The sequence below is a fragment of the Oncorhynchus keta genome, chromosome 11, assembly GCF_023373465.1.
Source record: "Oncorhynchus keta strain PuntledgeMale-10-30-2019 chromosome 11, Oket_V2, whole genome shotgun sequence".
Taxonomy (NCBI): Eukaryota; Metazoa; Chordata; class Actinopteri; order Salmoniformes; family Salmonidae; genus Oncorhynchus; species Oncorhynchus keta.
This window is the reverse complement of record NC_068431.1, coordinates 36189909-36215918: the sequence shown is the minus strand read 5'-3', so window position 1 is coordinate 36215918 and position 26010 is coordinate 36189909. Positions and strand designations below refer to the sequence as shown.

At 42.9% G+C, this 26010-nt stretch overlaps 3 protein-coding genes across 6 annotated transcripts; all 3 read right to left on the bottom strand.

The window, feature by feature from the left end:
• Nucleotides 1–4437: 4437 nt before the first annotated feature.
• LOC118390136 (schwannomin-interacting protein 1-like) lies at nt 4438–11785 on the bottom strand. 3 transcript variants are annotated; one of them, XM_035780399.2, is made up of 8 exons: nt 11513–11785; nt 11318–11410; nt 9083–9291; nt 8517–8647; nt 8318–8405; nt 7872–7985; nt 7648–7759; nt 4438–7438 (listed from the first exon to the last, which is right to left on the bottom strand). In XM_035780399.2, the coding sequence occupies exons 3-8, from the start codon at nt 9281–9283 to the stop codon at nt 7344–7346; spliced, it is 741 nt and encodes a 246-aa protein (XP_035636292.1). In that variant the 5' UTR covers nt 9284–9291; nt 11318–11410; nt 11513–11785; the 3' UTR covers nt 4438–7343. The 3 variants fall into 3 exon arrangements, with proteins under 3 accessions (XP_035636292.1, XP_035636293.1, XP_035636291.1); XM_035780400.2 differs by having other exon boundaries at nt 11318–11366; XM_035780398.2 differs by lacking the exon at nt 11318–11410 and having other exon boundaries at nt 11513–11784.
• A 463-nt stretch (nt 11786–12248) lies between these two features.
• LOC118390135 (uncharacterized) lies at nt 12249–15891 on the bottom strand. Of its 2 annotated transcripts, none has more exons than XM_035780395.2 (7): nt 15486–15891; nt 14472–14712; nt 14211–14349; nt 13915–14054; nt 13775–13827; nt 13125–13567; nt 12249–12954 (listed from the first exon to the last, which is right to left on the bottom strand). In XM_035780395.2, the coding sequence occupies exons 1-7, from the start codon at nt 15553–15555 to the stop codon at nt 12628–12630; spliced, it is 1413 nt and encodes a 470-aa protein (XP_035636288.1). In that variant the 5' UTR covers nt 15556–15891; the 3' UTR covers nt 12249–12627. The 2 variants fall into 2 exon arrangements, with proteins under 2 accessions (XP_035636288.1, XP_035636289.1); XM_035780396.2 differs by lacking the exon at nt 15486–15891 and adding an exon at nt 15040–15256.
• Nucleotides 15892–18485: 2594 nt separating this feature from the next.
• On the bottom strand, nt 18486–25565 carry med31 (mediator complex subunit 31). The gene is made up of 4 exons (XM_035780394.2): nt 25382–25565; nt 24559–24633; nt 24051–24147; nt 18486–18888 (listed from the first exon to the last, which is right to left on the bottom strand). The coding sequence occupies exons 1-4, from the start codon at nt 25401–25403 to the stop codon at nt 18681–18683; spliced, it is 402 nt and encodes a 133-aa protein (XP_035636287.1). The 5' UTR covers nt 25404–25565; the 3' UTR covers nt 18486–18680.
• Nucleotides 25566–26010: the final 445 nt, after the last annotated feature.

Sequence of the window (26010 nt, the reverse complement as noted above, 5' to 3'; positions counted from 1 at the left end):
CCTGGGGGTGCGTCACCTGGGTGGGTTGATTCACTGTTGTGGTCGGCCTGTCTGGGTTGCCCCCCTTGGGTTGTACCGTGGCGGAGATCTTTGTGGGCTATACTCGGCCTTGTCTCAGGATGGTAAGTTGGTGGTTGAAGATATCCCTCTAGTGGTGTGGGGGCTGTGCTTTGGCAAAGTGGGTGGGGTTATATCCTTCCTGTTTGGCCCTGTCCGGGGTGTCCTCGGATGGGGCCACAGTGTCTCCTGACCCCTCCTGTCTCAGCCTCCAGTATTTATGCTGCAGTAGTTTGTGTCGGGGGCTAGGGTCAGTTTGTTATATCTGGAGTACTTCTCCTGTCCTATTCGGTGTCCTGTGTGAATCTAAGTGTGCGTTCTCTAATTCTCTCCTTCTCTCTTTCTTTCTCTCTCTCGGAGGACCTGAGCCCTAGGACCATGCCCCAGGACTACCTGACATGATGACTCCTTGCTGTCCCCAGTCCACCTGGCCATGCTGCTGCTCCAGTTTCAACTGGCCTGGGCCCTAGGACCATGTCCCAGGACTACCAGACATGAGGACTCCTTGCTGTCCCCAGTCCACCTGGCCATGCTCCTGCTCCAGTTTCAACTGTTCTGCCTTACTATTATTCAACCATGCTAGTCATTTATGAACATTTGAACATCTTGGCCACGTTCTGTTATAATCTCCACCCGGCACAGCCAAAAGAGGACTGGCCACCCCACATATGCTCTCTCTAATTCTCTCTTTCTTTCTCTCTCTCTCGGAGGACCTGAGCCCTAGGACAGTGCCCCAGGACTACCTGACATGATGGCTCCTTGCTGTCCCCATTCCACCTGACTGCTGCTGCTCCAGTTTCAACTGTTCTGCCTTATTATTATTCGACCATGCTGGTCATTTATGAACATTTGAACATCTTGGTCATGTTCTGTTATAATCTCTACCCGGCACAGCCAGAAGAGGACTGGCCACCCCACATAGCCCGGTTCCTCTCTAGGTTTCTTCCTAGGTTTTGGCCTTTCTAGGGAGTTTTTCCTAGCCACCGTGCTTTTACACCTGCATTGTTTGCTGTTTGGGGTTTTAGGCTGGGTTTCTGTACAGCACTTTGAGATATCAGCTGATGTACGAAGGGCTATATAAATAAATTTGATTTGATTTGATCTCCTCCCCGCTGATCCTCAACACGGGGGCCCCACAAGGGTGCGTTCTGAGCCCTCTCCTGTACTCCTGTTCACCCACGACTGCGTGGCCACGCACGCCTCCAACTCAATCATCAAGTTTGCGGACAACACAACAGTGGTAGGCTTGATTACCAACAACGACGAGACGGCCTACAGGGAGGAGGTGAGGGCCCTCGGAGTTGGTGTCAGGAAAATAACCTCACACTCAACGTCAACAAAACTAAGGAGATGATTGTGGACTTCAGGAAACAGAAGAGGGAACACCCCCCTATCCACATTGATGGAACAGTAGTGGAAAGGGTAGCAAGTTTTAAGTTCCTCGGCATACACATCACAGACAAACTGAATTGGTCCACTCACACTGACAGCGTCGTGAAGAAGGCGCAGCAGCGCCTCTTCAACCTCAGGAGGCTGAAGAAATTCGGCTTGTCACCAAAAGCACTCACAAACTTCTACAGATGCACAATCGAGAGCATACTGGCGGGCTGTATCACCGCCTGGTACGGCAACTGCTCCACCCTCAACCGTAAGGCTCTCCAGAGGGTAGTGAGGTCTGCACAACGCATCACCGGGGGCAAACTACCTGCCCTCCAGGACGCCTACACCACCCGATGTTACAGGAAGGCCATAAAGATCATCAAGGACATCAACCACCCGAACCACTGCCTGTTCACCCCGCTATCATCCAGAAGGCGAGGTCAGTACAGGTGCATCAAAGCTGGGACCGAGAGACTGAAAAACAGCTTCTATCTCAAGGCCATCAGACTGTTAAACAGCCACCACTAACATTGAGTGGCTGCTGCCAACACACTGTCATTGACACTGACCCAACTCCAGCCACTTTAATAATGGGAATTGATGGGAAATGATGTAAATATATCACTAGCCACTTTAAACAATGCTACCTTATATAATGTTACTTACCCTACATTATTCATCTCATATGCATACGTATATACTGTACTCTACATCATCGACTGCATCCTTATGTAATACATGTATCACTAGCCACTTTAACTATGCCACTTGGTTTACTTTGTCTACATACTCATCTCATATGTATATACTGTACTCGATACCATCTACTGTATGCTGCTCTGTACCATCACTCATTCATATATCCTTATGTACATATTCTTTATCCCCTTACACTGTGTATAAGACAGTAGTTTTGGAATTGTTAGTTAGATTACTTGTTGGTTATCACTGCATTGTCAGAACTAGAAGCACAAGCATTTCGCTACACTCGCATTAACATCTGCTAACCATGTGTATGTGACAAATAACATTAGATTTGATTTGATTTGATTTCAGGTAAAAACTCAATCAAACAAGTCTTAACAATAAGGAAAATGTATGTACATGTGAAATTTGTACTGTAAGAGTGTTGGCTCAACAATAAAATTCTGTTTACACTGTCCTGCTTAGAGGGCGGTAACTGTCAAGCGAGTGTCATGCGCTACTTCCAGAGGTAGTGGTTGAGACATGACAAGTTTGCAAGTTTACATTGCAGTAATATGTGTGTATATGTGTGTATTTTTGCGCAAAGTCTACTAATTGTGAAGTCCCTCTAAGTTTGTTTCACAAAGCCTATATTTATGGAGTGAGACCAGGCAGCTGGCTGACCCACTTGATTTCAGCAGCCTGCTCCACTCTGCTCTGCCCTGAAACACTCATCTGGATTTATGCAACAGGCCCCTGGAAGTCCTGGCTGTACTCACCTTATGGTGACCTTAATACAGATACACTGGTTCTGCCTATTTAATCTTGCTGGGAAACAGTATCGACCTCTGATTTACTCTTAAACTTACGAAGAAGTACTGAATCTTTAGATGCCAATTGTGTCCCGATGATGCCTTGAACATGAATGTAGGTCCCTAGACCCTCATTGTGACCCTTTAACAGCTAAACAATTTCCCTGTAGTTCTACTTCAACATTGCATGTCAGTATATAATTGCATTGTTACTTAACTGTATAATGTTCTACCTACATAATGAATTACGCAAACTCACTCAAACAATCACATGTAGTTTTAGCCTGCTTATTCGTTGTCGAGTCATTCCTCATAACCTACAGATGTCGTATCTTAATTTGATCATCCTTTTGTTGCAGGAATTTTCCTGCAGCAGGAAATGCAAACTTGCAGTGTATTTCAGCTTTTAAAAAGCTTCAAAGGTTTGTCATTTGATTTGCCCTAATGTAAAATGCATCAACCCCTACAAAAAAATGTCCATGAGAAGCTACATTAGTTGGAAAATGTTGTTTATGTGATCAATGTTTAGCTCCCTCATGTTTACCTTCTATGTTGGGAGTGTTTATCACACAGAACTCTCTCCTGGCCTTGGTTAGTTATTCCGGAAGCCTTCTTATTGATATCTTTCTAATAACAAGTGGATCTGAACATTTAAAGGAAGATGTAGCATCTTGGTGCTGGGGAGGGTGCAGGTAAAAGTGTCTTGGTCCCGATCGACACAGGGTCTTACTCCTATCACCTTCGCTGGCACTGTAAATAATTGATATCCAGTCAGACAGATATGCAGAACGGAAACCCAATACAAACAGGCAGCTGCAGGCTCTACTACTGGAATGTTACTACAACATTGAATTATCAACACTTCGATTTATGTTTATTGACATTTTTCATGAACCCTTTTGTCAAATCCAAAATGTGTGTAAATTGGGTATTTACATCATTGTAAATCTTACAGCAGTAAGGAAAATCCTCATTCATCGTTCTCTGTATGTTTGTGGTGGTGTTGATATTTTTGCGTATTTAATGTGTACAAATATAATATCTTACTTGGTTTTCTAGTGTTTTGAAAGATTGTCCTTTGTCACTTTAAAATATACCAGCCTGTTTCTTCCCTCTTGCCTTTGTCCTCGTAGCCAATGAACTCATCAGTAAAACAGTTAGCATACAGTAACAGTAACATTCTCTCACATTTCACATTATTATTTTACTCCTCTCCTCCTCCTGCTCTCTCTATCTCTCATCTGGTGCAGGTCAGGCATCCCTGACTCTGTTGCGCAACTATCCTCCTACCTCAGTTTTTCTTCATCCTCATCTCTCCCTCCCTATTCCTCTGTTGTTGTCCTCTCAATCATTAGTGCTGAGCTAGTCAACTGAAGGTCCCACTGGTACACACACGTTTACTCACTCGCACGCAAGCACTTAAACTATAGATTTGAACAAATATTGGAAATATTGTATGGTGTGCTAGCAGCAGCAAAGACAAACACAGTGACAGCACACAACATTGAATAACCTTACAAGGTTTATTGAATGCAAAATTATACAGTAAAAAAAAGTTAATAAGGAATAATACTTCAGAGATTAAAAAGTGCAATGTTACTTCATAGCATTCACCCCTTTCCCATGGCCTTGAATCTGCTAAAACAGTTCATTGTTTCGTCATACTACAAATACACACGATTATTGGAAGTACCACATATAATAATTGCTAGTTAAGGCACAAGAGGTAATAAGGCCAGGAGTTTTTCCTGATCATGTGACTTGACTTGAAGAGGAAAGACTCTGGGCCAGTAACTTGAGCCGGGTGTTTGTCCCTGGTGAGGTCACATGGTCAGGAAAATATCCTCGCCTTATTACCTCTTGTGTCTCAACTAGCAATTATTATATGTGGTACTTCCAATAATCGTGTGTATTTGTAGTATGACGAAACAATGAACTGTGATAGCAGGACAAATACAAGAGGGAAGAAACAGGCTGGTATATTTTAAAATGGCAGACAAATGACAATCTTTCATAGCACCAGAAAACCAGGTAAGATATTATATTCATTATTAATATCTCAAAAGTACCCTTTTTGGTTTTGCTTATTTTTAGACACATTGTTTGTAAGAATATACTTTTCAAACATCACATTCCCAGAGTGGGCTCTCTACCACTTTTGAATAAATTATAAATGTTATATAATGAACAAAAATATAAACGCAATATGCAACAATTTCAATTATTTTACTGAGTTACATTTCATATAAGGAATTCAGTCAATTTAAATAAATGGGAGGGCATAGGTCCACCCACTTGGGAGCCAGGCCCAGCCAATCAGAATAAGTTTCCCCCCACAAAGGGCTTTATTACAGACAGAAATACTCCTCAGCAATCCCACCCTCAGACGATCCCGCAGGTAAAGAAGCCAGATGTGGAGGTCCTAGAGAAATTAACATTCAATTCCCTGGCAACAGCTCTAGTGGACATTCCTGCAATCCCTCAAAACTTGAGACATCTGTGGCATTGTGTTGTGTGACAAAACTGCACATTTTAGGGTAGCCTTTTATTGTCCCCAGCACAAGGTTCACCTGTGTAATGTTCATGTTGTTTAATCAGCTTCTTGATATGCCACACCTGTCAGGTGGATGGATTATATTGGCAAAGGATAAACGCTCACTAACAGGGTTGTAAACAAATTTGTGCACAGAATTTGAGATAATTAAGCTTTTTGAGCGTATGGAACATTTATGGGATAATTTATTTCAGCTGATGAAACATGGGACCAAACCTTTACATATTGCGTTTATATTATTGTTCAGAATACAAAGTATACATTATAGGTAATTAACCAATCACAGCCCTAATGTAGGATTGCACATTCAGCAAATCACCAGCAGAAGGAGTTCCTTTTGAATCATAACTTTAAAAGTAACAGAGCCCACTCTGGAAATGTGATGTACTAGTAAAATAGATTGTTTTGAACAATGTCTAAAACTGAACAAAATCAAAAAGGGTACTTTTGATATAATATTAATAGTTTTAATCTTGAATAAATTAATGTGTAAAATTGTATTTCAGAATGTAATGACAGTCCATATTTTAGAGCTATTAGGGGTATAATGACACCAAGGTGTTGTCATGCATAGGATTAAAAAGGGCCTAAAATTGCCACTTCCATCATGATACATTTTAAAAATATGATTTGTGTTACAAATGTAAACAGCACATCAAACATCCTTCATCCCAATGAAGTTTCTATGTGAGAATTGCCAGAACAATCTGAGAAACACAAAATATTTTCGGGCTATGCTGGCATGGAGTCAATCGACCAATTGCAGCTTTGTAGTTTCCTATGCAGGTGGTAGTTATGGTTATGGCTGCAAACCAGGTATATCATAAAATACATTATTATTATTATATTTTTTACCTTTATTTTACTAGGCAAGTCAGAACAAATTCTTATTTTCAATGACAGCCTAGGAACAGTGGGTTAACTGCCTGTTCAGGGGCAGAACAACAGATTTGTACCTTGTCAGCTCGGGGGTTTGAACTTGCAACCTTCCGGTTACTAGTCCAACACTCTAACCACTAGGCTACCCTGCTGCCACAATGGCAATAACCACAGGCTTATTGGCACTATGCGGACAATTCCCTTACATCAACAACTACATGAGGCTTATATTATACATAATAGAGGATAATTAGCAACAAAGAAACTTCTCTACCAAATTGTTACAGGACAGTTCGCTTTAGCCTGAATATGTAACTCCTTAGCTTGTTTTATACAGGCTATAAGTGGACAATTCCCTTAAATTAGTAAATCAAGGATATTGCAATGCTTACACAATAAAACTTATGCAAAGCGGTATCCCTCATATATGTAAATGATATAACTCATTGAATGTTGGGTTACAATATGGCTGTGAAGGTTCTCCATCTGACACCCCCAAGACAAATAGGACTTTCTTACCACAGGCAAAAGACTATGAGTCAGATATTACCAGAGATGTTTCAAACAACATCACAAATGGCTTAAAACCCTCTTTCTGATATTAAATATTTTTGGTTAAGTGCATGCGTAAGTCAAAACAGGTCCTAATACAGTACTCTCTCCACTAATGATGATGAATATTACGCTGGTCAAGATCAGGTGGGGATGATGAAGAGAAAGTTATCCATACCCTCTCTGAGAAATATGGATTGTATTATGACACCGGTCTGATGTTGCTCATCAGTTGCTCATAATCAACATTTCTCCTTTACGAAAAATCATGTTGAGTAGGCAACAATGGCAATACTTCTGACAGTCTCATAGTGGCATATCTGGGCCAAAATCACTTTATCCACTATTGGTCACAATGACTTCCTGTCCTGGTACCCTGTCCATGGCAGTGGTGATGTCACATCCTGTGCACCTGTGGGTCAACATTATGTCAGATCCTGTACATCCAGGAGCATGGCATCCTGTTTGGTCCTCAGCTGGTCCCTTATCAACAGGTGACCCACCAACTCAGAGCTCAGGTCTACAAGAATAGAATAGAATATTACTACTATTACTACTATTGTCACATGCAAAGCACAACAACAAGGCACAAATACATAGAGACAAAAATGCACAAACTGTACAGCAAGCACTCACATGCCAGTGCACTTACTAACAAGTTATTACCATGTAATAACCACTTTTTCCCATGTAATGACCAAGATTTCCATGTAGTGACCGCCTACTGACCGTGTATGTCATGGTTGAGTGAGGTCCTGAGGGAACTGAGCTGTTGTATTGAGCAGATCTGCAGGTCACAGCATTCCAGATGCTTCCTCTTATTGATCACACAGGCGAGGTGCTGAGACACACACACAGGAATTATTCACACATACCAATCTTCACCTCTCAGACATTGCTCAGTCTTTTCTCCACAGTCCACACTTACAGTCTCCCTTCTCCATCCTTCTTACCTCCTTCTCTTTCTGTTCAGCGAGCAGCTTGTTTTTAAGCGCACTCAGTGCGGCCCTCACCTCCAGCTTCAGGCCAGAGGGATGGTAACCATGGCTACCTGCCTCTTTAGAACCCTGACAGTAAACAGGAAACATAAAATAGCATGAGTATGGATGCCAGGGTTGGGGTCAATTCCATTTAAATTCCAGTCAATTCAGAAAGTGAACCAAATTTCAATTCTAAATTTTCATAATTGAAAAGCATTGAAGAGAGTTGGAATTGGAATTTCAGTGTACTTCCTGAATTGACTGGAATTTAAATGTAATTGACCCCAACCCTGATGGATGAATGAATGATACATCACTGTAGAACAGAGTTCTTCACACCTCGTCCTAGAGTGCCACAATGTGTGTAGGTTTTTGTCCCAGTCTTGAGCTAGACTATAATACAGGAGGGAATCGCTCACCTCTTTGCCAGCCCCCTCCTCCGTATCATCATCCTCGCTCTCACTGTTGTTGATGTAGCATAACTGTAGATTTCTGTGATTGTGGAATCTGCAATAAGAAAAGGAAAAGGCAACAATTGCATGAACAGAAAGAACAGAAATTAGATGGTTTCAGAGAATACAGAATGAAGTTGATAATGAGATTTTTGACATTTGTTACCTAGATGAGAAAACAGTAACTCGACACCTTCCATAGTCCTCCTCCTCCCATTCCTCTCTCCTCCGAAGCCCACCCTGCCTCTCCTCCGCCCAGCCCCCTGACACACTCCCTTGTTCCGACCCACTCGTACTCTGAAAGAGAGGAATAGAGGGAGGGATCAGGGATGGAGAGATGACATGGGAGGAGGGAAGGGGTGGAGATGTGTGGTGGTGGGGTATTTAAGAGTGTATGGGTGTCATTAAACCCATCTCTGCAGTCTTTTTCAAACAGACAAGTTCAGCTTTAATGCCAGCTTCTCAGGATGTTATTCCTATCATCTTATTAACAGAGGTTATTACTGTGATCTCGGGCTCCAGCTTTCAGCCTAATACCAGTAGATGACAGTCACATGTGTAAGGCAAAGAGAGAAGTAGGATGAAGTTACCCCTAGATTCTGAGCTAAGGTCAATATTGTGCTGTTCCCGCTAATTGTTAAGGTCTTGATTTGGGGCAGATGAGCTAATCTCAGATCTGTCGTTAAGGGCAGAGCACAAAAACGTCTACTCCCTCTCTTTATGCCCTCTGACCTTTGCCCTCTCCCTCCTCTCCTCTTCCTGTTTCTCTAGCTCGGCGATACGCAGGCTCAGGTCCTCCCACTGCATGATGGGTAGGTCCTGGTCTTTATCCGAGGACCCTCCGCTCTGGTGAAGTTGCCCTACCCCTTCCTCACCAGAAAGCTCCGTGTCATCACCCTCCTTCTCCTCTGCTGTCTCTGTATCTCCCTCCATCCTTCACCCTGTTGTTGTGGGCAGATGGCCGAGAAAGGTAGGTCAAGGAAGAGGATTTTATTCATTTTAATTTGGCATAAAGTGACTCAGGTGGGTGGTCTCTGATATATACAGTGGGGCAAAAAAGTATTTAGTCAGCCACCAATTGTGCAAGATCTCCCACTTAAAAAGATGAGAGAGGCCTGTAATTTTTATCATAGGTACACTTCAACTATGATAGACAAAAGGAGAAAAAAAATCCAGAAAATCACATTGTAGGATTTTTAATGAATTTATTTGCAAATTATGGTGGAAAATAAGTATTTGGTCACCTACAAACAAGCAAGATTTCTGGCTCTCACAGACCTGTAACTTCTACTTTAAGAGGCTCCTCTGTCCTCCACTCGTTACCTGTATTAATGGCACCTGTTTGAACTTGTTATCAATATAAAAGACACCTGTCCACAACCTCAAACAGTCACACTCCAAACTCCATTATGGCCAAGACAAAAGAGCTGTCAAAGGACACCAGAAACAAAATTGTAGACCTGCACCAGGCTGGGAAGACTGAATCTGCAATAGGTAAGCAGCTTGGTTTGAAGAAATCAACTGTGGGAGCAATTATTAGGAAATGGAGGACATACAAGTCCACTGATAATCTCCCTCGATCTGGGGCTCCACGCAAGATCTCACCTCGTGGGGTCAAAATGATCACAAGAACGGTGAGCAAAATCCCAGAACCACACGGGGGACCTCGTGAATGACCTGCAGAAAGCTGGGACCAAAGTAACAAAGCCTACCATCAGTAACACACTACGCCGCCAGGGACTCAAATCCTGCAGTGCCAGACGTGTCCCCCTGCTTAAGCCAGTACATGTCCAGGCCTGTCTGAAGTTTGCTAGAGAGCATTTGGATGATCCAGAAGAAGATTGGGAGAATGTAATATGGTCAGATGAAACCAAAATATAACTTTTTGGTAAAAACTCAATTCGTTGTGTTTGGAGGACAAAGAATGCTGAGTTGCATCCAAAGAACACCATACCTACTGTGAAGCATGGGGGTGGAAACATCATGCTTTGGGGCTGTTTTTCTGCAAAGGGACCAGGACGACTGATCCGTGTAAAGGAAAGAATGAATGTATCGTGAGATTTTGAGTGAAAACCTCCTTCCATCAGCAAGGGCATTGAAGATGAAACATGGCTGGGTCTTTCAGCATGACAATGATCCCAAACACACCGCCCGAGCAACGAAGGAGTGGCTTCGTAAGAAGCATTTCAAGGTCCTGGAGTGGCCTAGCCAGTCTCCAGATCTCAACCCTATAGAAAATCTTTGGAGGGAGTTGAAAGTTCGTGTTGCCCAGCAACAACCCCAAAACATCACTGCTCTAGAGGAGATCTGCATGGAGGAATGGGACAAAATACCAGCAACAGTGTGTGAAAACCTTGTGAAGACTTACAGAAAACTTTTGACCTCTGTCATTGCCAACAAAGGGTATATAACAAAGTATTGAGATAAACTTTTGTTATTGACCAAATACTTATTTTCCACCATCATTTGCAAATAAATTAATTAAAAATCCTACAATGTGATCTTCTGGATTTTTTTTCTCCTTTTGTCTGTCATAGTTGAAGTGTACCTATGATGAAAATTACAGGCCTCTCATCTTTTTAAGTGGAAGAACTTGCACAATTGGTGGCTGACTAAATACTTTTTTGCCCCACTGTATAAACAAACAAAACAAAAAAATATATATAGCATCAAAAAGAAGCTGCCAAGATCATTATACAATGTGCACAATCTTGCTACAGGATAAAGCAGAATGTATCAACAATAGGATACCAGGATAGCCTACTCAGGAGAAAAACACAAAGCATTCCTTAGAGAAGTTCGAAAAACACTGACTGAACTGTAGGCGAGACTAGTCTATTTCGTAATTGTGATTAAAAAAAAAATCTTTCCCATGATCTAAACTCGGAAGTACGCATGCACTAGCCTACACCGGAAAATTCCCAATCTGTTTTAAAAGGTTGCATTTGAAATACTTTTCAGACTCACTCTGACTGTAGAACGAGTGCGCTCAGATTTCTTGCCATGAACGTGCTGCCTGGAACGCGCGTACGACACGTTGAATACAAAGTATCTCTTCTCCTTTGATATAACGCACATGTATGCCACACACACCATTAAAGATTTGTTGTTTATAATTTGAATATTGAGGGGGGCTGGTGGCAAGCGGATACTTTGACTTACCTATTCCAGACCGTGTCCTATTCCCGACATCGAGGTCTCCTTCTCTTGTTTATGTCTTATATAATTAGATAACTTTCGGTTTCCCAGTTCTCGGCGGTGTGGGCAATCGTTTAAATAACTCACAATAAGCTATTGACTTCTGATTTAACTCTTCCTTTAAGTTAAGAAAACACCCTGCCTGCCTTTCTACTGTACCCTTTCCCATTCCTCCCGCCCCCTCTTTCCTCTGACCCGTTCCCACAGTTTTTGTTTAACCTCTACCTTCTGCAGCCGGGAAAGATACGCCCGCTTTTCCTACATTCAATGTGCCTCTACATCACTCGGAGCCTATCCCCTTTAAATAGCGATGCTTCGGATTCCTGGAAGTTTTGAAATGACATGCGATATCTATTTAAGATTAAAACAATCGGGTGTGGTCTGGCTCTGGTTCTACATTTCGAACTAGAAACAATTGTAAAGGAGGGTTATAAAGGTTAAGAATGTACTCTTAATTAGTGTCCAATTTCAACATCATGGGATATGACTACTCAAACCAGATGGGAAAACACGGGAGAGAAAGTCACACACTATATATTACAGCATTTGGAGAAAAACTGAAACACATACATATCTCAATGTCTTTAAAAATAGCCTGACATGCAGGCCATATGGCTATTGTTACATTCATGTCATTCAAATTATAAAAGGGAAATCCTAAATAAACTAAAACAGTCATTAAAAAAAGTGGACAAATTGGTTTTCTAATATTTACATGGCATTTTTTTATTTCCTTGGAGCTTGGCAATTTTGGCATTGGAAATACATTTAGAACATTTCATTAAGGAGTGTATTGATATAAAATATCCTACAAATAATTCAATATTGAGAAATCTGACAGAGATATGACATGTTTTCTGTTTACAATGAGTGAAAACAAAGCTGGTGAGGTGCATTTGTTATAGGCTAGGCTACTAACATTATCTAAAGGATTGTGGGTGAAATTTCATACTTTTACATAATTTATTGTAATGTAACATTTCAGTGAAAGGCCTACATCATTCTGTCCATTTATCCAAGGATGCTCAGACATTTCCTCTCCTCCTATCCTATTCCTAACCTCTACTTTCCTCTCCTCCTCATTCACCAGCATGAAGTTCCTGTTCCTCCCACTGTGTGTCACTGACGAGTCGATAGTTCACCTGCCGGTAGTTCTGTGGGTGAACCTGTCTCTGCCTCCATACCTCCTCATACAGACTCTGTGTGACTGGGGGTAGAGGGGCAAACCTCCCAGTCTGAGCTAAGGTCTGGGCATAACCCCACTGTTCCTTGTCCATCTTCAGCATATGTCTGAGCTGCACCCCCCTCTCCACCTTCCTCGCCATCTCTCCCTGGGCCTCCTCTTCCATCTCAGCCAGTGATGGCAGGGCCACGGAGCCCTCCAGCACTGCCAGGGCAAACTGGACCTGAGAGAAAGAGAGGAAGAGCGAGAGAGATTGATAGAGAGAGAGAAAGAAGGGAAAGAACAAAAAAGCAATAAGAGAGAGAATGAGCAAGATATAGTGAGGGAGGGATGGGGTAGCCAGACATTTTGTTTCACAAAAAATAAGATAATCAACATCACCATCAACCTCACCTGGCAGTGGAAGTGGGGGAAGGGGCAGATTATTTTACAGATGCCTATGATGAAGAGTGAGGGGAATGCTGGGGGCATCAGGAACCTGTAGAGCGGGGTTACCAGGTGCTCCTGAACCTCCAGGCCCAATCGGGCTGGCTCCAGGAAAGGGTAGCTGAAGTTGTAGCCCGTGCAGAGCAGCAGGACCTGGGCCTGGGTAATGGACCCATCCTGGAACCGCAGAGACCCATCCTCCTGGATCTCCTCCACAGGGGTGGCCTGGTGGACTCCATAGGGCAGAGGAAAGGGCAGGGTGGGCTTACCGTGGCTCAGAGTCACCTGGGCGTTGGATCGACCCAGTTCTAGTGAGATGTCAAGTCCTGAGGCCCCAGCGCCCAGCACTACCACTGACTGACCTGAGAAGGGCTCTGGGTGGCGGTATGAGTGACTGTGGATCACTTTGCCTAGAGAGAGACGGGGGGGGGGTGAGATACAGATTCAGAGGGAGATACAGAGGGAGATAAAGAGATGAGATAAAAGCCATGAGTTTTTCCTGAACACCTAACCTGGCCCAGACATTTTCCAGTTCAGGTTGCATGGTCAGGAAAATTCTGGGCATGAGATATAGGTAGAGAAAGAGAGGGATAGGGATTGATGACTGTGGTGTACACCTTTAAATCGCTCTAGCCCAGGGATGGATGGGATGTGGGGGTCAGAGTAGTGCCTAAAGGGAAAGGAGACAGGGGTCAAGAGTTAAGGGTTAGGGTGTAAAAGACATTGTAAATATCTAAAGCACATGCACATCTCTTACCCGCTGCAGATGAACACGGAATCAAAAGTTTCAGTGTTCTGTGATCCAGACTTCACGTCACGTGAGGTCACCTTCCACGTCGTCATTGGTCCTTTACCCTCTGTCACCACAGGGCTCACCTCATCCACCACAGCGCTGAACTAACAAAGAATGGGGGAGAGATGGGGTGAGAGGCGTTAGACTCTTGTCCTGTTAAACTGAATAAACATTTTCCTTTTATAACCTGAAATCGATGAGTGTGTACCTTCCTTCTCTACCCCTGACAGAGGACCATGTGTGTGAGTGACGGTACCTACCCTAATATGTGGTGTGATGCAGTGGCTCTGGCAGTATCTCTCCAGATACTTCTGCACTTCCTGGTGTGGCAGGAAGGAGGGCAGCTGGGGGTCAAAGGGGAAGTCAGGGAACATCATGACCTCCTTGGGCAGGTTGGTCCTGCATAGAGTTAAGGGAGTGTAAAATGTGAGACACACAAAATAAGACCTGGGTCATGTCAGAGAGAGACAGACAGAGAGAGACATGGAGAGAAAGAAAGGGTGGAGTTCGTGTTACTGTACCGGAGGTCTCTGTACATGCTGCTGTGAATGGGCAGCCCGTTGTCATAGCTACCGGTGCGTTCCTCGTAGAACCATGTGCCGCCCACGTATTCCGTGAGCTCGTAGACAACGGGTGGGGCGAAGGTGTCTGGGCGGGACAAGATGTGACGTGCGGCACACAGACCTGCAGCTCCCGCGCCCACCACCGCAACTCGCAGCTGCTGCATCCTCACGGTCCTGTCCGAGGACATGCCAGACAGACCTGGAATACAATTACATCAGGGACCTATTCAGGAGGGTGTTTATAAAAATACAGCTAGAGAACTGACTAATAACTCTAAAGAAAACAGATCACAACACTGACACCAAATAGACAAATGACTCTGTCGCTGACATACCTACACAACAGACACAAACAATACCCACTGTCTGTCACACACACTGTCCAACTGGGTAACATTGTATATGATGCCAAACAGATACATCTGAGCTCAAGAGAGAGAATGCACATAATCTAAACATTACAGTGTGTGTTTGAGCTGTGGGGGTTTGGTGGGAGGGGACTGAGGGTGTTTCAAAGTTTACTTACGTGTAAAGTCCAAATCTGCTGTGCATTGAGCAGGGTTAAAACAATAGAAGAAAAGTAATTTCAACAGAAGACAAGAAGGAAAAGTCAAAATACTTAATCTCACAACCCTTCAGCCGTACAGCAGCCACCAGTCTACTTCGGCACAGAGTGAAGTGAACATTGATCTTCAGACAAAAAATGGACATTGGGAGAATCTCAATTGTACTTCCTCGCCTTCTCAAATCCCATTGGAGGAGAAGGTCAGAGGGGCGGGACCTCTGGCTTTCTCCTCCAATGGGTTTTGAGAAGGAGCCGAGGAGACAGGAGGCGAAGAGGATACAATTGAAATTCTACCATTATCGAAACAACATCACGTGTCAAAGAGTAGTCATTTTTTGGGATACGTCATAAACCAGAAGCGTGATAGACGCTAAACACAGCCACAATTCTTTGAGTTGAACATTTACCGCGTGTTAATAAACAACCATCCACAAATGTATTGTAATGAAACAGGCAGGGAAGCAGGTCTCGAACCATCGACCTTCGAGCCCGAGGTCCGGCGCGCTATCGACTGTGCTGCAAAAGCATGCTCGTACGGCAGGTTCGATTTCCGCGCTTTATAAACCCACTACTCCCTCCTTTCAGCGCTTCCTCACGCTAGTTTCCGACTCCACGTTTTACAGGAACGCGCTCACAGGCCAAACACACGCACTGTCGTGGATGCAAGGTCCGATCACTTCTGACACCAAAGTAATGAAACAGGCAGGGAGCGAGCCCGAGGTCCGGCGCGCTATCGACTGTGCCGCAAAAGCATGCCCAGGGTCGTTACAGTATTTTGGAGCAAATTAGACAGGACAATTATATATATTTTCTTCAATTTCGCAATAATCCGTGCTGTGCTCTTATCACAGCAGTTTTTGTTCAGTAATTTTCCGAGTTTGTGACAACTCAAAACGTTGGTTATATTTTGCGCCATCTTGGTAAGGGACTACGAAATAGATTTTAAAAAAGTATCCAATTACAGTTATACATTCCAAATGCATCATAATTCAGAAATAATACATGTTAATTGTGTGCATGTTTAAATTGACTAATGTAATAATATCAATTGATTGAGAGGTTGTTCACGGTCTTTACCCATATTGGAAATAGAAGCATCTAGTCATAAAAAGATTGAAAGCTCTAATCCATCTGTAAAATTGAAGTGTTATGGAAATGTTAAGGTAAATTCCGATTGAGCTGACATAAGCACTATTTACCCTGAATGCAGTAGACGCTAAAGTGTGTACATTGCCATAACACTTTTATCACGCTGTAATGCTTAATTTCATGACGTAGAGGCCTGAATCAGGGTGACAATTTGTTTTACATACACACTTTTACAACAGTCCCATATTTGAATGTGTATTATATTTCTCCATAAGTGTTTTTCACTGCTTATATAGTTATTTTAGCTCTCCGTTGCATAATATCCATTACTGACCATTACTTAACCCTCACAAGGCTGCAGGCCCAGACGGCATCCCCAGCCGCGCCCTCAGAGCATGCGCAGACCAGCTGGCCGGTGTGTTTACGGACATATTCAATCAATCCCTATACCCGTCTGCTGTTCCCACATGCTTCAAGAGGGCCACCATTGTTCCTGTTCCCAAGAAAGCTCAGGTAACTGAGCTAAACAACTACCGCCCCGTAGCACTCACTTCCGTCATCATGAAGTGCTTTGAGAGACTAGTCAAGGACCATATCACCTCCACCCTACCTGACACCCTAGACCCACTCCAATTTGCTTACCGCCCAAATAGGTCCACAGACGATGCAATCTCAACCACACTGCACACTTCCCTAACCCACCTGGACAAGAGGAATACCTATGTGAGAATGCTGTTCATCGACTACAGCTCGGCATTCAACACCATAGTACCCTCCAAGCTCGTCGTCAAGCTCGAGACCCTGGGTCTCGACCCCGCCCTGTGCAACTGGGTACTGGACTTCCTGATGGGCCGCCCCCAGGTGGTGAGGGTAGGCAACAACATCTCCTCCCCGCTGATCCTCAACACGGGGGCCCCACAAGGGTGCGTTCTGAGCCCTCTCCTGTACTCCCTGTTCACCCACGACTGCGTGGCCACGCACGCCTCCAACTCAATCATCAAGTTTGCGGACGACACAACAGTGGTAGGCTTGATTACCAACAACGACGAGACGGCCTACAGGGAGGAGGTGAGGGCCCTCAGAGTGTGGTGTCAGGAAAATAACCTCACACTCAACGTCAACAAAACTAAGGAGATGATTGTGGACTTCAGGAAACAGCAGAGGAACACCCCTATCCACATCGATGGAACAGTAGTGGAGAGGGTAGCAAGTTTTAAGTTCCTCGGCATACACATCACAGACAAACTGAATTGGTCCACTCACACTGACAGCGTCGTGAAGAAGGCGCAGCAGCGCCTCTTCAACCTCAGGAGGCTGAAGAAATTCGGCTTGTCACCAAAAGCACTCACAAACTTCTACAGATGCACAATCGAGAGCATCCTGGCGGGCTGTATCACCGCCTGGTACGGCAACTGCTCCGCCCTCAACCGTAAGGCTCTCCAGAGGGTAGTGAGGTCTGCACAACGCATTACCGGGGCAAACTACCTGCCCTCCAGGACACCTACACCACCCGATGTTACAGGAAGGCCATAAAGATCATCAAGGACATCGACCACCCGAACCACTGCCTGTTCACCCGCTATCATCCAGAAGGCGAGGTCAGTACAGGTGCATCAAAGCTGGGACCGAGAGACTGAAAAACAGCTTCTATCTCAAGGCCATCAGACTGTTAAACAGCCACCACTAACATTGAGTGGCTGCTGCCATTGACACTGACCCAACTCCAGCCACTTTAATAATGGGAATTGATGGGAAATGATGTAAATATATCACTAGCCACTTTAAACAATGCTACCTTATATGTTACTTACCCTACATTATTCATCTCATATGCATACGTATATACTGTACTCTACATCATCGACTGCATCCTTATGTAATACATGTATCACTAGCCACTTTAACTATGCCACTTTGTTTACTTTGTCTACATACTCATCTCATATGTATATACTGTACTCGATACCATCTACTGTATGCTGCTCTGTACCATCACTCATTCATATATCCTTATGTACATATTCTTTATCCCCTTACACTGTGTATAAGACAGTAGTTTTGGAATTGTTAGTTAGATTACTTGTTGGTTATCACTGCATTGTCGGAACTAGAAGCACAAGCATTTCGCTACACTCGCATTAACATCTGCTAACCATGTGTATGTGACAAATAAAATTTTATTTGACCTTAAGTATCTATCATAGTTTTCTAATACTAACCAAAACTGCTGCCTCACTCTCCCTGAGAAATTAGGAGTAAACAATGCTGTCCATTTCCACCACAGTTCTATTGAGGTCAAACGACACAAAGAAACAGCATTTTAACCAAAAGTTATTTTTATTATACAAAGTCAGAAACATAAATAAGAGCAAAAGAGAGACATCGCCATGATCCATATCACACACACACACATTTCCAGGAGGCTGAATAGACATTTGAGTCCATGTCCATTCAAGTTCAATCATCCTGTTTTTTTATGCCACAGATTCTCTCTCTCTCTCTCTCTCTCTCTCTCATTTAGCAGTAGCATTGCCATGAGGCAGCTGTTGCTGCTGTTGTTGCTCTGCCAGAGCCTGCTGCAGACGGGTGCGTTTCCGGGAATAGTGCTGCCAGTGCAGTAATTGCTGCTCATCGATGAACTTGGCACATTGTGCATTCACCAGCTCCTTCCTGAAGTGCTCGTACTGAAGCAGCTCCAGCATGTGCAGACAATGGGGGTATCTGCATGACAAGGGAGACATACACAGAGCCTTCAGAAAGTATTTACACCACTGAACCTTTCCCAGATTCTGTTCTGTTACAGCCCGAATTTAAAATTGATTCAATTGAGATAAAATGTATCACAGGCCTACATACAACAACCCATAATGTCAAAGTGGAATTATGTTTTTAATAAAAAATAAAAAAAATAAAAAAATGAAAGCTGAAATGTCTTGAGTCAATAAGTATTAAACTTTGACATCACAAGTAAAGATGTGCTTAACAAATCACATGGACTCACTGTGTGCAATAATATTGTTATACATTGTATTTTTAAAATCACTACCTCCTCTCTGTACCCCACACATAAAATTATTTGTAAGGTTCCTCAGCCGAGTAATTAATTTAACAGATTCAACCAAAGACAAGGGATGTTATCCAATGCCTCACAAAAAAGGACACCTATTGATAGATGTGTAAAAAAAAAAAAAGCAGAAACTGAATATCCATTTGGGCATTGTGAAGTTTTAATTACAATTTAGATGGTTTATCAATACACACAGTTACTACAGTTGAAGTTGGAAGTTTACGTACACTTAGGTTGGAGTCATTAAAACTCTTAACCTATAACTCACTGTATCACAATTCCAGTTGGGCAGAAGTTTACATACACTAAGTTGACTATGTCTTTAAACAGCATGGAACATTTCTGAAAATGATGTCATGGCTTTAGAAGCTTCTGATAGGCGAATTGACATCATTTGAGTCAATTGGAGGTGTACCTGTGGATGTCTTTCAGGGCCTACCGTCAAACTCAGTGCCTCTTTGCTCGACAACATGGGAAAATCAAAAGAAATCAGCAAAGATCTCAGATTTGTAGACCTCCACAAGTCTGGTTCATCCTTGGGAGCAATTTCCAAACGCCTGAAGGTACCACGTTCATCTGTGCAAACAATAGTACACAAGTATAAACACCATGGGACCGCCATACCGCTCAGGAAGGTGATGCGTTCTGTCTCCGAGAGATGAACGTACTTTGGTGCGAAAAGTGCAAATCAATCCCAGAACAACAGCAAAGGACCTTGTGAAGATGCTGGAGGAAATAGGTACCTATATCCACAGTAAAACAAGTCCTATATCGACATAACCTGAAAGGCCGCTCAGCAAGGAAGAAGTCACTTCTCCAAAACCGCCATAAAAAATCCAGACTACGGTTTGCAGCTGCACATGGGGACAAAGATGGTACTTTTTTGGAGAAATGTCCTCTGGTCTGACGAAACAAAAATAGAACTGTTTGGCCATAATGACCATTGTTATGTTTGAATGAAAAAGGGTAAGGCTTGCAAGCCAAAGAACACCATCCCAACCATGAAGCACAGGGGTGGCAGCATCATGTTGTGTGGGTGCTTTGCTGCAGGAGGGACTGATGCATTTCACAAAATAGATGGCATCATGAAGGAGGAAGATCATGGATATATTGAAGCAACATCTCAAGACATCAGTCAGGAAGTCAAAGCTTGGTTGCAAATGGGTCTTCCAAATGGACAATGACCCCAAGCATACTTCCAAAGTTGTGGTAAAATGGCTTAAGGACAACAAAGTCAAGTTATTGGAGTGGCCATCAAAGTCCTGACCTCAATCCTATAGAACATTTGTGGGCAGAACGGAAAAAGCATGTGCGAGCAAGGAGGCCTACAAACCTGACTCAGTTACACCAGCTCTGTCAGGAGGAATGGGCCAAAATTCACCCAACTTATTGTTGGAAGCTTGTGGAAGGCTACGTGAAACCTTGAACCCACGTTAAACAATTTAAAGGCAATGCTACCAAATACTAATTGAGTGCATGTAAACTTCAGAGCAACTGGGAATGTGATGAAAGAAATAAAAGCTGAAATAAAATCACTTCTATTAATCTGACATTTCACATTCTTAAAATAAAGTGATGATCCTAACTGACCTAAGACAGGGAATTTTTATTATTATTAATTGTCAGTAATTGTGAAATACCGAGTTGAAATTTATTTGGCTAAGGTGTATTTAAACGTCCGACTTCAACTGTACACAGATACAGGCGTCCTTTCTAACTCAGTTGCTAAAGAAAGGAAACCGCTCAGGGATTTCACCATGAGGCCAATGGTAACTTTAAAACAGTTACAGAGTTTAATGGCTGTGATTGTAGAAAACTGGATGGATCAACAACATTGTATACTGAACAAAAATATAAAAATGCCAACATGTTAAGTGTCGGTCCATGTTTCATGAGCTTAAATTAAAGACCCCAGAACATTTCCATACTCACAAAAAGCTTCTCAAATTTTGTGCACAAATTTGTTACCATCCCAGCTGGTGAGCATTTCTCCTTTGCCAAGATTATCCATACACCTGACAGGTGTGGCATATCAAGCTGATAAAAACAGCATGATCATTCCACAGGTGCATCTTGTGCTGGGGACAATAAAAGGCCACCGAAATGTGCAGTTTTGTCAAACAACACAATTCCACAGATATTTCAAGTTGAGGGAGCGTGCAATTGGCATACTGACTCCAGAAATGTCCACCAGAACTGTTGCCAGAGAATTTAAAATACATTTCTCTACCATAAGCTGCCTCCAACATCATTTTAGAGAATTTGGCAGTACTTGTAGCTGGCCTCACAACCGCAGACCACTTGTAACCACGACAGCCCAGGACCTCCACATCCAGCTTCTTAACCTGCGGGATCATCTGAGACCAGCCACCAGGACAGCTGATGAAACTGAGGAGTATTTATGTCTATAATAATGCCCTTTTGTGGGGAAAAACAAATGTCTGATTGGCTGGGCCCGTCTCCCCAGTAGGTGGGCCTATGCCCTCCCAGGCCCACCAATGGCTGCACGGCTGCCTAGTCATGTGAAACCCATACATTAATTTATTTCAATTGACTGATTTCCTTATATGAACTGTAACTCAGTAAAATCGTTGAATTACTATTTTCGTTCAGCAGTTACTCTACAATACTAACCTAATTGACAGAGTGAAAAGTAGTCTGTACAGAATATACATTTGCCAAAACATGCATCCTGTGCTGAACTCTGCATTGGAATATAGTTCAGCACAGGCAAAATCCTGGATGAAAATCTGGTTCAGTCCAACAGAAACTGGGACACAAATTCACCTTTCAGCAGGACAATAACATAAAACACAGCCAAATATATACTGGAGTTGCTTACAAAGATGACATTGAATGTTCCTGAGTTGCCTAGTTACAGTTTTGACTTAAATTGGCTTGAAGATCTATTGCAAGACTTGAAAATGGCTGTCTAGCAATGACCAACAAGCAACTTCACAGAGCTTGAAGAACTAAGAGTAATGTACAAATATTATACAATCCAAGTATGCAAAGCTCTTAAGAGATTTACCCATTAAGACTCACTGCTGTAATCACTGCCAAAGGTGATTCTAACATGTATTGACTCAGGAGTTTGAATACTTAGCTAATCAAGAGATACGTTTTTTAAAAATGTTCATATAGACTACCAGTCAAAAGTTTGGACACATCTACTCATTCAAGGGTTTTTCTTTATTTGTACTATTTTCTACATTGTAGAATAATAGTGAAGACATCAAAATTATGATCACATATGGATCATGTAGTAACCAAAAAAAGTGTTCAATATATCAAAATATATTTCTTGAGATTTTTCAAAGTAGCCACCCTTTGCCTTGATGACAGCTTTGCACACTCTTGGCATTCTCTCAACCAGCTTAATGAGGTAGTCACCTGGAATGCATTTCAATTAACCGTTGTGCCTTGTTAAGTTAATTTGTGGAATTTGTTTCCTTCTTAATGAGTTTGAGTCAATTTGTTGTGTTGTGACAAGGTAGGGTTAGTATACAGAAGATAGCCCTATTTGGTAAAAAGTCCATATTATGGCAAGAAGAGCTCAAATAAGCAAAGAGAAACGACAGCCCATCATTACTTTAAGACATGAAGGTCAGTCATTGTGAAACATTTCAAGAATTTTTAAAGTTTCTTGAAGTGCAGTCACAAAAACCATCAAGTGCTATGATGAAACTGGCTCTCATGAGGACAGCCACAAGAAAGGAAGACCCAGAGTTACCTCTGCTGCAGATGATACGTTCATCAGCGTTAACAGAGCAAACAGCTGGAGGCAGGGCGTTCTCCTATAGAGCTCCATTTTTATGGAATGGTCTGCTTATCCATGTGAGACGCAGACTTGATCTCAAACATTAAGTCTTTATTGAAGACTCATCTCTTCAGTAAGTCCTATGATTGACTGTAGTCTGGCCCAGAAGTGTGAAGGTGAACGGAAAGGCACTGGAGCAACGAACCACCCTTGCCGTCTCTGTCTGGCCAGCTCCCCTCTCTCCACTGGGATTCTCTGCCTCTAACCCTATTACAGGGGCTGAATCACTGGCTTCCTGGTGCTCTTCCATGCTGTCCTTGGGATGGGTGCGTCACTTGAGTGGGTTGAGTCACTGACGTGATCTTCCTGTCTGGGTTGGCGCCCCCTTGAGTTGTGCCATGGCGGAGATCTTTGTGGGCTATACTCGGCCTTGTCTCAGGATGGTAAGATGGTGGTTGAAGATATCCCTCTAGTGGTGTGGGGGCTGTGCTTGGCAAAGTGGGTGGGGATATATCCTGTCTGTTTGGCCCTGTTCGGGGGTATCGTCGGACGGGGCCACAGTGTCTCCCGACCCCTCCTGTCTCAGCCTCCAGTATTTATGCTGCAGTAGTTTGTGTCGGGGGGCTAGGGTCAGTCTGTTATATCTGGAGTATTGCTCCTGTCTTATCCGGTGTCTTGTGTGAATTTAAGAATGCCCTCTATAATTCTCTCTCTCAGAGGACCTGAGCCCTAGGACCATGCCTCAGGACTACCTGGCCTGATGACTCCTTGCTGTCCCCAGTCCACCTGGCCCTGCTGCTGCTCCAGTTTCAACTGTTCTGCCTGCGGCTATGGAACCCTGACCTGTTCTTCCACTTTAACAGAGTATTTTGTGTAGCTCATTTACCACAAAATGACAATTAAATCCATTTCAATCCCACTTTGTAACAACATGTGGAAAAGGTAAAGGGGTGTGAATACTTACTGAAGGCACTGTTGTACATACATTATACACATTGTTATACTACTGTGACTGATGTATATGATGCAGAGGGGAAAAACAACAGTGAATCTTACTTCAGGAATTTGGCATATTCAGGCTCCTTCCAGTACAGTAGGTACTTCAGGTAGTTCACAAAGGGTTTTTCTCGCAGGTAACCCCTCTGAGCCAGAACTGGAGGGATACAGAGGAACAGAGATGAGTCACAAACAATGCTAGCTATATCTCAAATCAAATTTTATTGGTCACAGACATTTTTTTCTTGCAGATGTTATTGCAGGTGTAGCAAAATGCTCCAACTGTGCAGTAGTATGTAACAATTCACAACAATACACACAAATGTAAAATAATGGAATTAAGAAATATATAAATATTAGGACGAGCAATGTCGGAGTGACATTGACTAAAATACAGTATATACATACATATGAGACGAATAAAGCAGTATGTAAACATTATTAAAGTGACTAGTGTTTCATTTTTAAAGTGGCCAGTGATATCTGCAGGTTATAGTAACGAGTGTCTTTGGTTGTACTGAGTGACAGAAAATTTAGGATAAGTTAGCTAGCTGAATAACCCACTCACAGTTCAGATAATTCGGATTGGCCAAGCATTGGATGAACTCCAGCTCTGATTGAAAGCGGTTCCTTGCCTGCTCCTCTGTGAAATTAGACACACAAAACAAGTTAGAGTAACATAACATTACAATTGACTTTGGGGAAAGCAGTTTGCTAGCCAAAACAGCTGGCTAGGAAACCATGGGTGTGTTCAGTTCATATGTTGCATTACAGTTCATATCGAACAACATTTTTCCCCAAAACTGTGTGCACCTTTCTTCAACAGCCTTTGAGGTAAGTTCTATCTAAATATAGGTGCGACTATATGAAATTGCATAACTCGTACAGCACACCATAATCATAACGTTCTTCATCTGGCCAACACCGTTTCCGTTTACTTAAACGTTGCACACCGTTCTGTCGTACTGAACGCGTCCCAGGGATAACTTGTTTTATTTTTTGTACGCTTTATTTAACTAGGCAAGTCAGTAAAGAACAAATTATTAATTACAATGACGGCCTACCCCGGCCAAACCCAAACGACGCTGGGCCAATTGCGCGCCACCCTATGGGACTCCCAATCACAGCCGGTTGTGATACAGCCTGGAATCGAACCAGGGTCTGTAGTGACGCCTCTAAGACTGAGATGCAGTGCCTTAGACCGCTACTTCAACGTTAGCTCGAGCTACACCAATATATCACATTTAGCTTGCATTATGTGGACATTAGTCTTTTAAAAAAAGCAGCTGCAAAACATCCAGTCCGCTAGCCACTTTATAGTTGTTTGTAGCCTACTTTGTCTAACGAGCTAGTTAGCTAACGTTAGATAGCGAGTTGGTTAGCTATATTACCTGATTCCATGACGCCTGCCATTAAAGATGACTGCACGAAAACAACAGGTTCCTTAAAACGGAAATGTGTAAGCTGTTTAAACGAATATATTGTTAGTTTGCTGAATTAATTGTTGTGGTCTGGTCAGCAACAAAATCAGCCCGATCATGTCGCCATATTTGCCGTAAACTGCAGCAGTATCACTTTTTTCCGACAATAGTAGCCATTCTCAAGTTAACCACTAGAGGGCAGTATTCTCCCAGTCGTCAAATACAGTATGTCTGTCTGATAGGAGAGACTTCACAGACTTGTGGAATGTTTTGTTTTACATCCAGTACAATCATTTTCACCAAAGTTTACGTTGGACACATGTGCCATCGAAATAAGGCAGGATTTACCACCCTGGAGTCTAGGTTATATGTAGATTTATCTTGATTTGTGATTGGTACTTTAAGGGCTATCTACATACAGTGCGTTCAGAAAGTATTCACACACTGATTTTGTAACACACAGCCTGCAATTAAAATGAATAAAATTAGAGATTTTGTGTCACTGGCCTACAGACACCATAATGTGAAGGTGGAAGTATGTTTTTTTAGAAACGTTCACAAATGAATTACAAATTAAAAGCTGAAATGACTTGAGTCAA

Coding starts and splice junctions, on each gene's coding strand:
- med31 (XM_035780394.2), bottom strand. CDS start 25,403: ATGGCAGGCGTCATGGAATCAG. Junction 24,634..25,381: donor GGCAGGCGTCATGGAATCAG/GTAATATAGCTA, acceptor CTAATTTCACAG/AGGAGCAGGCAAGGAACCGC. Junction 18,889..24,050: donor GAATATGCCAAATTCCTGAA/GTAAGATTCACT, acceptor CTTGTCATGCAG/ATACCCCCATTGTCTGCACA.
- LOC118390135 (XM_035780395.2), bottom strand. CDS start 15,555: ATGGTTCGAGACCTGCTTCCCTGCCTGTTTCATTACAATACATTTGTG. Junction 14,713..15,485: donor TGGTTGTTTATTAACACGCG/GTAAATGTTCAA, acceptor ATTGTATTCCAG/GTCTGTCTGGCATGTCCTCG. Junction 13,568..13,774: donor TGGGCTAGAGCGATTTAAAG/GTGTACACCACA, acceptor GTCTCTCTCTAG/GCAAAGTGATCCACAGTCAC.
- LOC118390136 (XM_035780399.2), bottom strand. CDS start 9,283: ATGGAGGGAGATACAGAGACAGCAGAGGAGAAGGAGGGTGATGACACG. Junction 7,986..8,317: donor AGGAGGGGGCTGGCAAAGAG/GTGAGCGATTCC, acceptor GTTTACTGTCAG/GGTTCTAAAGAGGCAGGTAG. Junction 7,439..7,647: donor ACTCAACCATGACATACACG/GTCAGTAGGCGG, acceptor CTATTCTTGTAG/ACCTGAGCTCTGAGTTGGTG.